Source organism: Eumetopias jubatus, unplaced genomic scaffold (genome assembly GCF_037043125.1).
Source record: "Eumetopias jubatus isolate StellerSeaLion01/CBP00866 unplaced genomic scaffold, mEumJub1_p1.0 scaffold_9, whole genome shotgun sequence".
NCBI classification, from domain to species: domain Eukaryota; kingdom Metazoa; phylum Chordata; class Mammalia; order Carnivora; family Otariidae; genus Eumetopias; species Eumetopias jubatus.
The window spans coordinates 73,085,047-73,098,332 of record NW_028274815.1 but is presented as its reverse complement, the minus strand read 5'-3'; the positions used below and the strand labels follow the sequence as shown (position 1 = coordinate 73,098,332).

Sequence of the window (13,286 nt, the reverse complement as noted above, 5' to 3'; positions counted from 1 at the left end):
CTGGAAGATTCAACCAATGACAGGTAGAGATTAAATAACTAATCAGAATGGCTTACATTTATTCAAGCACTGCTCTGAGCATTCACTGTGTCTTACCTCATTCAGTCCTCCCAGCAACTGATGTCTGTCTGTGAGGCAGACACTTGTTGCGCCATTTTACAGAAGAGGGAACTGAAGCACAGCAAAGCGAGGGGACTTGCCGAAGGTGACACAGTTAGTAAGGAGCCAAACCAGGATTTGCGCTCGGGGAGTCTGGCCCCAGTGTCTGTGTTCTTAGCCTCCAGGCTGCCCTGCTGTCTACGTGGAGAGCTTATTCATAAGTGTAGAACTGATTCTGGACTTGGGTAGGCTTTTAGTACTTCAGAACAAAAATGACAAAGCCGCATTCTCAAGGGCTTTAGGATTGCCACCTGTGTCTTAGATGAAGGGGAACAGTGCATTGTGTGTGTATGTATTTGTGTGTGTGTGTGTGTGTGTGTGTGTGTGTTGTGTGTGTATGTATATAGTATATACAATATATACACGCACAAAATATATGTTATTTTTAAGGTATATTTAAAATAAATGTAAATTTTGAGTTTGTTTTTGTTTTGGGGTTTTTTTTGTTTTTGTTGTTTTTTTGGTTTTTTTGCTCTGATAGCATTTTTTTCCTTTCACTGGCCAGTTAGAGCACCCACGTATATTAATACCATATGTTATCATAGGGTATATTGTCATACTTAACAAGAATTGATCATTTTTTCCTTCATTATCCCTGCAGTGACTTCACATACAAAAAGCCTGCTTTGTAGTAGGTAATAGAGACCAAAATAGTGTTGGCTATGTAGGAAAATGGTACATTCACGCTTTGTGTATGCGCTGCCAAAGCGAGCACGGTACATTCAAGCTTTGTGAGTTTGATTTGAGACAAATGCTGACACTGTGCTTAAACTACATGGACAAGGCTGGCAAGTACTGGCCGAGGAAGGCTCTTGACCCGGGGATCAGAGGGACCACAAGTTGGACAAGCTAAGGATGTATGATTGCACCTCTTTTTTTGAAGACGTATTTATTTGAGAGAGACCGTGCACAAGTGGGGGGGAGGGGCAGAGGGAGAAGATCTTCACGCAGACTCCCTGCTGAGCATGGAGCCCAGTGTGGGGCTTGATCCTACAACCCTGAGATCATGACCTGAACCAAAACCGAGAGTCGGATGCTCAACTGACTGAGCCACTCAGGGTGCCCATTTTCACTTTTTAGAGAGGGAGAGAGAGGGGGTTGGGTAGGGGCAGAGGGAGAGGGAGACAGAGAATCCCAAGCAGGCCCCACACCCAGAACAGAACCCAACCGATCCCATGACGAACCCAGAACTTGATCCCATGACCCGGAGATCATGACCTGAGCTGAAACCGAGAGTCGGATACTTAGCCGACTGAGCCACCCAGGCGCCCCTATTTGCACTTTTAAAGCTAAAGTATGGTGAGCTCTACTAACCCAGAATATGATGTGTATGAACTGGAGAGTGACTTTTCCCTGTTTGCCGGTAACTGTTGAGCTTTGTTCCCAGCACCTTCCCTACATGAGTTACAAGAGATAAAAGCTGGCATTTGCTCAGTAGAAGGACATGGTCATGGGAAGACTGTATATACATGGATGCAATAGGTTTCTAGGTTCTATAACTTGTACTTGGTCGTTTATAAACCAGCCCGCTCCTGTTTGAATGGGGCGTAATGATGCCTAAAGACAGTGTATGAGATGAGCTGCATCAGCAATGGGATATTGGGTGGGGGAGGTGCAGTTTGCTCACTTAACCCTTTTCTTGGTGACTCCTGTCCCCCGTCTGCCATGAGTCTTAGTCTTCCTGGGACAACCACAGCCACATGATTGCCCTTCTCTTGGAGCTCCACAAGCCCCATGCCAGCATCACACAGTGCAGCCTTAATTAAGAGCCACCCCGTCGTATGGGGTCAGCCTGCGGGGATTACATGCGAACTCACCCGGGCATCCCCCTCCCTTGTCATCGGGGCTCCCCAGTTAGGCCCATCACAGACCCTGCTACTGCAGAAGCCTCGGTGGAGGTCTGTGCTGAGGAGCAGTTGTAGGGGGAGGGGTCCAAGTCTCCATTTTGCAGAAGAGGACCTTTAGGGCACAGAAACTAAGTGATCTGCTCCAGGCTCCGCAGCTGTCAGGTGCTGGGTGAGGACCAGAGCCTGTGTCTGGGAGCTCATCTTTCAGTGCTTTTTTCTCCACCCGGCTCTGACTGTAGGCCCCCAGGCCCCCCCAAACCACCCCCACTGCCCCGGGGCCCGCTGGGCCAGGTGCTGCAGGACACGGAACTTAGCCGCTACAGCCGTGGGCCCGCCTGGCCGGCCGAGGCTGGGCAGCAGGCAGCGGAGGGGTTTCCTGAGCTATGGCCTCCCCCAAACCTTGAGTCCTGACAGTGTCAGAGCTTAGGTCCTTAGACTCCCTACTCTCAGTGACCAGCCCCCCAACCTGGAGGTGGCCCGCTGCCTAAGCCAGCAGCCGGAGCACTGCCATGAGGGGACTGGAGCACTGCCCTGGTCAGCATGCGTCAGGCCAGCTTAGGCAGGGATGGTGGACAGGCCTCAGAGGGATTCAGCGCCCCCCTCCCGCCATCTCTGTCTGGGCTGTCAGTTCACATGCTCTGCTTCCTTGTGTTTGGGTTCTATTGCTTCCCTTCCGGGCACAGTGGGATCTCTGCTCCTTCAGCCCTTTTCCTGCACGGAGCTTCCCTTGGCTGTGCACAGAGGGCAGGCTTACCCAACTCCCCTCTGCTGATGGCCTCTGTCTCAGGGCCTCAGCTCCATATTCCAGGGATGGAGGGGCCACCGGCGCCCCGGCTGTGGCCAGTGGTCAGGCCACAAGATGCACAGAGCTGCCCCTCTCCTGCCAGGATGAGGTGGCAAGGACAAGAGCAGGGCAGGAGCAGCCCTGGCGTGAATGCCAGAAGCCAACTTGGGTCTGAATCTCACTCCCTGGTCGAATGTAGCTCCTTGATGGGCCTCTGCCATGGGCAAGATGCCCCACACAGGGGCCCGTGATGTCTGGGTGGCAGTGGGGCTTTGGGTATGGTCCTTTCAGCCCCCTAGCTGTGGGGTGGTGCCAGTCTTTGTTCTCGGTGACACTGACGCCAGTGGGTGTCACAGGCGTCAGGGACGGATGGCATTCCTGGGCTCTTAGAGGCCTGTGGGCCATGCGTGGGCGCGGCTGAGACCACCCCCAGCTGTCTCCTGCCTCCCTGACTGGCCTGACCGCTGTGGGTGCCCCAGATGGCTTGTGAGGGCTGCCTTGTGCGTGCCCCTCTTCGTGTCACATGACTTGTGTGATGGTGTGTGCCCACGTGACGTGCATCGGTTGGTCCCTTTCCAACTGGAACAGTTCTTCCTGCTCCCAGGACAAAAACAACCTTGGGCCTTTTTCCCCTAAAAAGTTTGAGCTCCCCGTGTCCAGGCGCAAGCTCACAGACAGAGCCAGAGTGGCAGCCTGTCCATTCTGCAGGGTTGGCGGTGTCCCCAGGACCCAGGCCCAGGGCCCTGCCTGCCCCCCAGCCCCAGCTTCCCTCTCTCTGCTGCACAGGGCAGGCACAGACAGAAGCCAGATGGTGAAAGGAGCTGTCACAGACTGGCCTGGCCCTGGGTCCCTGCTCTTGGCAGAGTAAACTCTAGCGAGCTAGGCTGTCTGGGGAGAGGGAAGCTTTTCCCTGTGAGAGGCCGTACCCTGTGACACTGAGCCCAGGCCCTTGGGTTGCAGGGAAGAGGTCCAGGGAGTTGCTGACAGAGGAAACAGCCTTATTCCTTCCACTTAGTGGCGGTGTGTCTCAGACAAGCCACCTGGCCTCTGGTCGCGCTGCCCACACATGAGGAATTGCAGTTCTGAGTGTCCCGGGCTGGTGACTGAGCAGCCTGCACACCGAGGCCAGGAGAGCCCTCCCAGTGACCTGTGCCTCTCCTCTTTGCAGCTGGAGGAGGCAGAGCGCTTTGCCATGGTGGTGATCGACCTCGGGGAGGAAGCCGGGGAGTTCCTTGCCAAGGGCTACCTGGCACTGGGCCTCACATACAGCCTGCAGGCCACTGACGGTGAGTGCCTGGGTCCAGAGCCTCTGCTTGGGGGGCTCAGGCTTCCCGGTGGCCTCTCGGGTGTCTCGTCCCACCAGTGCCCAACGCCCCCTCCCCTGGCACATCTCCGGCGGGTACACACACTCACACACCCCTCAGTCCCATTTCCACTCTCTTACCCAGCTTTCATCACTCTCACACATGCCCTCTTCATGGATGCACCCTTCAAGGCCCAGCCCCGGCCCCTCAGCAGAGCTGATCCCCTCCTCTGGAACTCCTGTGTGCTCGCAGCCTGTAATATGCTGCCTGCCCGGATCCCACAGCGTCTTTATCCTGTTTTGCTCTTACCCTCAGCACTGCTGTGCCCTTCTGGGGTCTTTTAAACTTCCCTTGACACACGGCACAGTGCTGGGTGCACAGTCGGTTTAATAAATACTTGTGCTTGGAGGCTGGATTCCACTCCCCTTTCCCGAAGCCTGCCAGCTCAGCCGCGTGGCCCCCCAGCACTGAGGCAGCCCACCTACTTCTGTGTGCTTGCAGGCAGGGGCGCGATGGGGTCCCGTGCAGACTAAACCTGGAAGAGTAATCTGACCGGGGCTGGGCTGGGACCTGGGTGACAGTCATTTTAAAGCTCACCAGGTGGTTCCGTGTGCAGCTAAGGGTTCAAACGCCTGCCCTTAAAATCTAACACTGAAAAATTGTAAAAATGGTTAAAAAAGAGGCCTGTGGGTAAGTAAGCCCAAGGAGGCAGGCATCAGCCCATGGAGCCTGTCTCTCAAGGCTCAGGTACAAAGAAGGCAAAGGAATGGAAGGAGCTGGTGTTCCAAGACACATGCTGGGAAGCTGGGGCCAAGCAGACACCCACGCCCTCCCCCAGTGACGAGGGTGGTGGGTGGCAGTAGTCCGGAGCTGCTTGAGTGCAAGCATTTGCCAGATAGGGCCCTCATCAGGCGTCTCCCCGCAGAGCTTGTGTCCCCGGGATGGGGCAGGGCTGTGTCCTCAGCCCTTCAGCAAGCCCTCATGGAGCCGTCTCCGTCTTGTCTCCTGCAGCGACTCTGAAATCCAAGCAAGATGAGTTGCACCGGAAAGCATTGCAGACCCTGGAGAGGTGAGGTGGGCCCCTGGCCCCGGCAGAGGCACCAGGTGGCACATTCACGCGCTTTATCTTCCTGGACCTTCTGCTGGAGGCCGAATGAAGGTTTCTGGCCCCGTTTTGTTGACAGGAAACCAGGACTCTGAGAGCTCCTGCGGGAAGCAGGGATAGGCCTTTGGGGTTGGGTGGGCAGGCTGAGCCCTTCAGTGATGGTAGGGTGCCCCCACGCTCAGCCCCTCCCCTCTGGAGCTCAGGGCTCCAAGGTGGGAATCAGAGCCCATGACTGGTGTGAGAATTCTGAGACAAAGCTAGAAAAGCACCTTGCATATGTGCCTTAAGTGTAGCAGGGGCTCAAAATTTGGTGTTTGCCTCCTGCCAGCCCCTCTCTGACTTGACCTGTGAGGAACCCCCACGCCAGTCCTCACAGAGATTTCCTGGCAGCCAGGGTCCTGGAGGAAAGGACGGAAGGGGATGCCAGAGAAGCCCCACCCCTGTGGTGGCCCTCCCTCCCTCCCTCCCTCCCTCGGACCCATCCTTGCTAAGCCCCTGCCTCCTCCACAGCCTTGGGCCCCGCCTGAGCGTCCTTACCCCCGCTCCTCTGGCCCAGCGCAGGGCTCTGCCCTCTGAGCCCTGTGGGTCTTACTCCCCCCGAATACTGCTGTGGAAGCTGCTGGCTTGGGGCCTGCCCTAGACTCCTTGAGCCATCTTTATGGGAACATATTAGCACATCCAACCCCTCTCTGGGGCAGGTTATTCCTGAACCCAGGGAGGTAACAGAGTCCCATCTGGGCCAATCCCCACTGAGCTACCAAGGGCCAGCAATTCATTCCCAAGGCTTCTCTCCCAGAGAGGCCATTCCCAGCCCCTCCACCCACAGGAGTGTTCCCTTCTGTCCTAGGGTGGGGAGGTCAGGCTCCAGGCTCTGTACAAGGCCACCATAGGGCCTCAGCCAGCTCTCCTGGAGCCTGCTGCCCACGGGCTGCCACTGCCATCCTCCCCCACCGGGCACCCTCTGAGAACCCCCGACATTTCGCCCTGCAGCACCCAGCACAGGGCTGGCAAGCTGGAGGCCCACGTCACACAGCGGGTGCTCAGTCCTTGCTCACTGATCTGTCACCCCCTCTCCCCATACAGAGCCCAGCAGCTGGCGCCCGGTGACCCCCAAGTCATCCTCTATGTCTCCCTGCAGCTGGCCCTTGTCCGCCAGGTGGGTTGTCGCATTTCCTAACTCCCAGGTCCCTGAGGGCTACGGAGCTGCTCCTGCTTTGCCCAGCCACGTGACCCTTTGCAAGGGACTTGACCTCTCTGAGTCCATTTTCTTGTCTGTTACGTGAGCACCTTCGTACTGCACCTCCGAGGGACTCGGTAAGGATTAAGTCAGAAAATATGGTAAAGCCCTTGGTGGGCACACAGGAAGGGACTATTATCTGCCCTCAGGCCCCCTTGAAGAGTTCGGTCTCCTGAGAAGTTGCTGAGGGACCGCAGGAAGCATTATGTCCTCACCTTCCACCAAGCTTTCCCCATGGGGCTCCTGACTTCCAGGTCCGGGGTGAGGCCCTTGGAACCTCTCTGCCACTCTCCCCAAAGAACATCACTCTGCTCTGGTGTTCCAAAGAACACAGGCGCAAATACCTGAGAGCACTTTATTTTTAGCCCTCTATAAAAGCACCGGTGCTTCTTTTGCCAATCAACTTCATGATAAACCTTTGGTGATACATTTTTTTAAAAATCTTGAATTATTCAGCCACCTCTGGTGAATGGTGTCTGTCCTCCCAGAGAGATGGCGGGGCCAGGCCAGTGGAGCCTGGCACCCAGTTTCCTGGAGGACCCCAGATCTTGGGAGCCTCAGGGAGCTGAGGACCCTTGCATGGACTCTCAGCTAGACCTGGCCCACCTGGGTCTTTGATAGCCTCCAACCCATCCTGCTCAAAGCACGTGACAGCTGAGCAGTGACAGCTGTGGGTTTGGATGCTCGGCCCAGGATAATGGGCTTCCCCCTGCAGAACCACAGTCAAGCTGAACCAGTGGCCACGGTAACCTGGCTTCCTTCCCTTTCCTTGAACTTTCCATAAAAGGAGGTTCCGTGGGCGGAGTCCAGGCCTGGCACTAGGCCTCACAGCGGGCGCAGAGGCTGGGGGACCGTGCGCCAGGGACCAAAGGCCCCAGCTCGCCTGCACTACAGGCCCCTTGGGGAGCACAGGCGGCCCATGTCTGAGGTGTGGTAAGGAGCAAGACTTTCTAGAAAAGACTCCCGAGGTTCCTGGCAGGATACGGCCCCCGATGTGGAGAGAGTTGCAGGAGCCGATGCAGTCTCCAGCCCCGAGGGCGTGAGAGAACACAGCCCTCAGGATGAGAAGGGAGCGTCTTACTGCTCCGTGGCTGCCTGGGCTCTGGAGGCTTGAGGAGGGACAGGCACATCTCGCGCACGTGCAGGACTGTGCAGAACGTTCTCCTACGTAGTTTTGCCCTCGCGGCCACTGGCACAGGCGGGACCGTCCTCCTCACGTTGTAGCTAAGAACCACAGCTCAGACAGGTCGCCCGAAGGCTCCAGCAAGGGGGTGGCAGGGCTGGCATCCATGCCCCCACCTGACCCCAGAGCTGGAGCTCTGGCCACGGTGGGCCTCTGGGTAGGAAGAGGCGTTTGTGTGTCGGCCTCCATCCCTGCGTGCACAGGTGCAGAGGAGAGGCCACCTCTAGGTCTGCACGCAGGGACCTGGGTGGCCTCCTTAGAGCCCCGCATCCACCCAGATCCTCAGTGCTGCACCATAAACCTGCTCCTCTTTACCCCCGAGCAGCAGCTGGCTGCCCGAGCCTGACTTGGGACAGCAGATCCCTCTTGCCATGGTACTTAGGGCTGTGTTTTCTCATCAGAGCACCAGCCCTGCCCCCCAAGGCCCAGGATCTCACTCGAGTCCGCTATGCCCTCGTTGGCCAGCGCTGGCCCCAGGCTCCGGGGGGGGTGGGGGTAGGTTGGGCTTTGGAGAAGGTCACTAAGCTGGCAGTCTTCTTGGGCAGATCTCTAGCGCCATGGAGCAGCTGCAGGAGGTCCTGAAAGTGTGCCGGGATGATGCCAATGCCCTCCACCTGCTGGCGCTCCTCTTCTCGGCCCAGAAGCACTACCAGCATGCCCTGGACGTCGTCAACATGGCCATCACGGAGTATCCCGAGAACTTCAAGTGAGTTCCCTGTGGGCATGGCTGGGGGCTGGCCTGCCGCAGACACGGGTGCCCTCACACACCCCCACCCTGCCACACACTGATTAAGTGCCTCCTGCATGCACACCCCCTGGCTGGAGGGTCAAGGTGGGGCGAGGCCCCATGGGGTCAGAGAAGGGCTCTGGCGTTGAGTGCCAGGAGGCGCCGGCGGGGAGTGGCTCTGTGCAGCAGCTGCGGGCCCCACGGGGGCTACGTGGACCACAGAGGAGACTGTGTTCAAATGCACGTGCTCAAGCTGCTTCCACCCCACCCTGGGCTCTGCATTTGAGCCTCATGGGGACACTAACTTGTGTAACTTAATCATAACCCTGGCACAGCCAGCCAAGGATGAGCTTCTAACGCTGGCTGGGCTGGCGGGGGCCAAGTGAGCCATCTCCCTGCCTCCAAGCAGGCCATGGGCATTGGAGGAAAGGGGTTCTCTCCTTCTAGAGCAGTCCTGGCCTCTCCCTCCATCCTCAGCAACTCCACATCGCCCCCACCAGGCTACACTGCCCAGATGCCCCTCTCTTTAGAGCAGGGTTCACGCTGCATTTGGCCCAGGCCATGGTGGGTGTGGCAGGATGAGTCTTTCCTGCCCCCACCTATACATGGAGGACCCACTGCCACGCAGCCAGGGCACTGGGGAACAAGAGCCGTGCTGGGCCAGATGAGGCAGAAGGGTGCGTTGCTCTGCAGGAGGGAATGAGGAGGTCGGTCATCTTTGGATTTCTGCCCTCTTCCCCCAAGGCGTGTGACACTGGGTATAATAGACCTTGTTTCTCTAATCCCTGTGAGCCCAGGATGAGGGGCCCCTGAGCACCCCCATTCCCGCCATATTCCCCCTTCGGGTCTGAAGAAGGGCTATTTAGAGCCAGCCAGGGGCTGTCTTGCTTCAGAGAGCAGAAGGAAGCATGGTGCTGGCTCCCTGGAGGGGGGCTCACACTGGCAATGGAGACGGGCTCACAAAGCATCAGGGGAAATTGGCGGGCCCCACAGCCATGTTAGGTGATAAAGGGAAGCTGCAATTATCCTAGCCCAAGGAGGTTCCCTTCATGTGGGGAGCCTGGGCATCTGCCTCTGTCTGTCCCTAGCTCACTGGGGACAGAGCTGGCTTTCCTGTGCCATTGGCCTCCTTCAGAGGATGCCATGGGTAGCTTTGCCTGCAGACCTTACAGGATGGCTTTGTTCTCACCAAGGCTAAGAAGGGTGTTTTGGGAGAAGCAGAGAGCCCTTATGGTAAGCTCCCCAGTGTGCCCCACTGAAGAGCAGGCCCCAGTGAATAAAGCCAAGGGCAGCGTTCCCCCTGCAGGTCAGCCCTGCTTCTCCCAGTCCACCCTAACCCTCTGTCCACAGCACCCTGACTCCTGACCCTCCCTGTCCCCCTGCCGTCCTGTCTCGGGGGGGACTCAGGTGCCCATAGCCAGGTGTAAGCAGAGCTGATGCATGGCCAACTCGACAGAGCCCATTTGTGCTCAGGAGATGGCCCCGACTCTTGGCCTCAGCCCCGCATTTGGGAGATTACTAAAGTTGAAATCAGTTCCCTTGTAAAGGCAGGTAGCTTAGGGAATACTAAAACAGATAAAATAGTGTGTGTGGACAAGAGATGAATTCCCTTGTCTCATTAATCCCAAGCACAATACAGAAACACCTACTGTGTAGAAGTTTATTTTTTTTCACTTCTAGTGAAAATATACACAGGACAAAGGTCCTCACCTCCCACTACCAGTTACCGCTCTTTTTTCCAAGCTCCATTCTCACGACTGTCAGGCAGAGTCTGACCCACTGTCTGCTGCCAGCCGTGCGTGCGCGTGTGTGTGTGTTTACTCTATTGTCAGTTAGGCTTTGATGGGAACAAAAACTGTGCGGAGGAAAATCTTAGACTCCTAGAGTGGGGAGGGGTTCTGGGCCTACCCCAGGTCAGAGTGTGTGTCCCAAGAAAGAGAGGCTGGGCCTGCCATCAGATGTTGTTTGACCAGCAAGTCCTTTTCCCAAGTGCAACGTTACCTGCCAGTGGAGACTATCGGGGCAGAGGGGAACAGAGCTGTCCTGATGGAAAGGGGGCAGGGCATTCTCATGCTGCCCACCTGGCCCTTCCTCGGGCCCCCAGCCCCAGCAAGGAGCCTCCCATTCCAGCGTCTGGCATCTTGCTGCAGTGTCTCTTCCTAACTTTTGGGCCAAATGCTTTCTGCTGGCAGAATCACGTCCCCTGTCCTGACGTGGGGAGGCTAACAGCACTTTTTGAAAATTTTGACAAGCCCACAGCTTGTCGGGGAGGGGGAGTGTTGGGTCTGGAGGGCGGCGCTCTGGCTCTCCCTCAACCCCCAGCCCACCTCAGGGGAGTGGCTCCTGGGCTGGGTGAGGAAGCCCCCTTCTCCCCGGTCTTCCTCCCCCTCGTCGGTAGTGTGTGTGCCCTTCCCCTCAAGGGTGCTGCCTCCCTCCCACCCCCACCTCACTCAGGGGCCGACTCCTTCACAAGGAGATGCTTCACTCGCTGAAAGTGTCTTCGTGGGGGGTGGGGAGAGGTCGTCCTTGCCGAGGTTGGTGACTCCCCCTCGTGAGTCCCATGGGTGGGCTTCTGGGCCTCCCCGAATGCCTAGACCTGAACCCTAACAGCTGTGCCTATGCGCCTGTGTCCAGGGAGATGGCTTTCACCAGATCCTCTATGGGACCCTAAACCCAAAACAGGTGACAAGCCCCTCCCCAGTGCCGACTGTGTTTATGGTCAGTTTGTAGGATAACTGTGTCACCTGTGTCCCTATTTCTGCCAGCAGGAGCCTTCTGAAGGGGCAGGTTCTGCATGAGAACAGAGCTGCCCCATCCAGACACCACAAGGTCACTGCTAGGGCATCAGGAGCTCGGGCCATGGGGCTGGCAGCAGGGAGACCTCTCTGAGGTCCGAGCCTAAGGAGGGAAAGAGTTTGAGTCCCAGCCCTGGGGTTCTTCTGTTTTGTGTCACTGCAAAAAGGGGACCAGAGCATCCCATTCTCCGTGGTACCTCGCTCTGCAAAGCCTGCCCGTGTGGAGACAGTAGGGATAGAGAAGCAGTGGCAGATTCTTTATCTCAAAGCCACCATGAGCCCCTCCCCTCCAGGGCCATGAGGACCCCTGTCTTGATTGAAGCCAGGCCTAAAAGGCTGCAGAACTAACAAATAAATAAATAAATAAATAAATAAATAAATAAATAAAGGGTGCATCTGGCCTCCTAAACTGAGACAATACATTTTGGCTATCTTAAAAAAAAAAAAGAAAGAAAAATCCACCCTTAAAAAAAATACATATATACAGGAGGTTGGGAGGGGGTGTGGAAAATCCCGCGACTGCACAGCTCTCTCGGAGTGACCATAGAGCGTGACCACAGCTCTTTGCGAATAAGGCACGACTGGTTCCCCACAGATGGGACGGCAGAGTACAGAAACGCGTGGATTAGCAGGAAATGTCACTGAGCCCGTTACCGGCCAGGGATCACTGAAAAATGTCATTGCTCTTCCACGGCAACTGCACCTTGCTTCTCTAGCTGCTTCCTGCGCCGGAACAAGCGGGTGTGCGGCTCCAGCTGTTGCCACAGCAGATAGTTCACCAGCTGGTCCAGTAAACACCATGGCCGCAAAACAAAACAAAATCCATCCCCCTTCAGCCTGGCCTCCATGTCCCCAGCGAGGTCTCCACGTGAGAGCCGGAGGTCTGTATGCCACCGGGAGCCCCCCCGCCCGCCCTGGCCCCGAAGGCTGCTCTAAGGGGCTGAGGCTTTTCAGAGGCTCTTGTCCTCTGCAGAACCTGCCCGTGCGTTGGCTCCCAGCGGCTGTCTTAGTGAAGGAAGAGGCTGAAAGGCCAGTGTCGAGGGAGGGGGGGGTCTGGCACGGGGCGGGGGGGAGGGGGCCAGTGGGCGGAATGGAGCCCTTCCCATGTGAGCTTCTCCCCACGTGAGGGTCACAGTGGGGCTCCTGCCCTCCCGGTCATGCTGTCTCTCACCTGTGCCACCTCCAGGGGCTTGCTCAAATGCCACACCCTGACATCTGTCCTACCTGCCTCTGCCTCCAAGGCCTGTGGCGAGACTCAAGACAAAAGGAGGTCTGGCGGTGGGTTCAGAAGCGTGTTCGAGGGCAGCAGCGTGGAGGGGGTCTGGAAGGCAGCGCACCAGCAGCGGGGGACCCGAGGGCGGGCCACGTGGTGGGCGCAGAGCTGGGGGAGGGCGCCGTTCGCACCAGGCCCGGGAGGCGCAGGCAGAGGCGGCAAGCCCCGTGAGAGGTGTGGGAGCTCCTTAGCTGCACGGGAGGCCACCGTTCCGCCAGGCCGGCTGAACACTGCTGGAGAAAAACCCAGCCCTTGTGGAGCTGAACTTCTGAAAATTCCCCTAAATTCAGGCATTAGAAAGCAAAGCAAAGAGGATCTTGATTTCCGTGCTGCGGGATGCCCTTTAGTTAACGGAGCTTGGGTTTAAAAGGCAGAAACGTGATGAGGCAGAGACCGACAGCCCCGCGGGGACAGCGTGAACCTGGCATGGGGGCAACCAGACACCCTGCGCAGCATCCTGAGATCCTGAGGGCTTCCCACTAAGCCCTGGACACGTGTGCTGGCCGGGCCGTCCCTGGCCGGCCTGCAGGGGTCCTCAGGGGGGCAGCAAACTCCCTATTTAGAGCCGGGTTTCCAAGCCAGGCCCGGGCGGGCCGGAATGTGCGTGGTCGCCTCCTGTGTGAGCTCCCCGGCTGCCTGTGCTAGTCCTGGCCTCGGCAGGCAGCTGGGAGGCTCGGCTGGGGAGGGGTGGGGGCAGGGGTATGGGGTCAAGGCCAACAGGCCACTGATAAGCATGGCTCCTGAAGCTGGGGCTCCAGGGGCCCTGGTTTTAGGTAACAGATTCCTTGTGCTTTAGTCAGTGCGCTTGTAGTGAAGGTCACCATGGTAACCAAACAAAATTCCTAGGCTTCATGATGGGAGCTTTCCAATAA

At 57.4% G+C, this 13,286-nt stretch overlaps 1 protein-coding gene across 1 annotated transcript in view; it reads left to right on the top strand.

The window, feature by feature from the left end:
• Window positions 1-13,286, top strand: part of TTC7A (tetratricopeptide repeat domain 7A) — a 114,395-nt gene that overhangs the window by 66,326 nt on the left and 34,783 nt on the right. Inside the window, exons 12-15 of the mRNA XM_028103929.2 lie at window positions 3,959-4,076; window positions 5,106-5,163; window positions 6,283-6,355; window positions 8,165-8,325. Of these exons, the coding sequence (XP_027959730.1) occupies window positions 3,959-4,076; window positions 5,106-5,163; window positions 6,283-6,355; window positions 8,165-8,325 (410 nt within the window). The remainder of the gene's footprint in view (window positions 1-3,958; window positions 4,077-5,105; window positions 5,164-6,282; window positions 6,356-8,164; window positions 8,326-13,286) is intronic.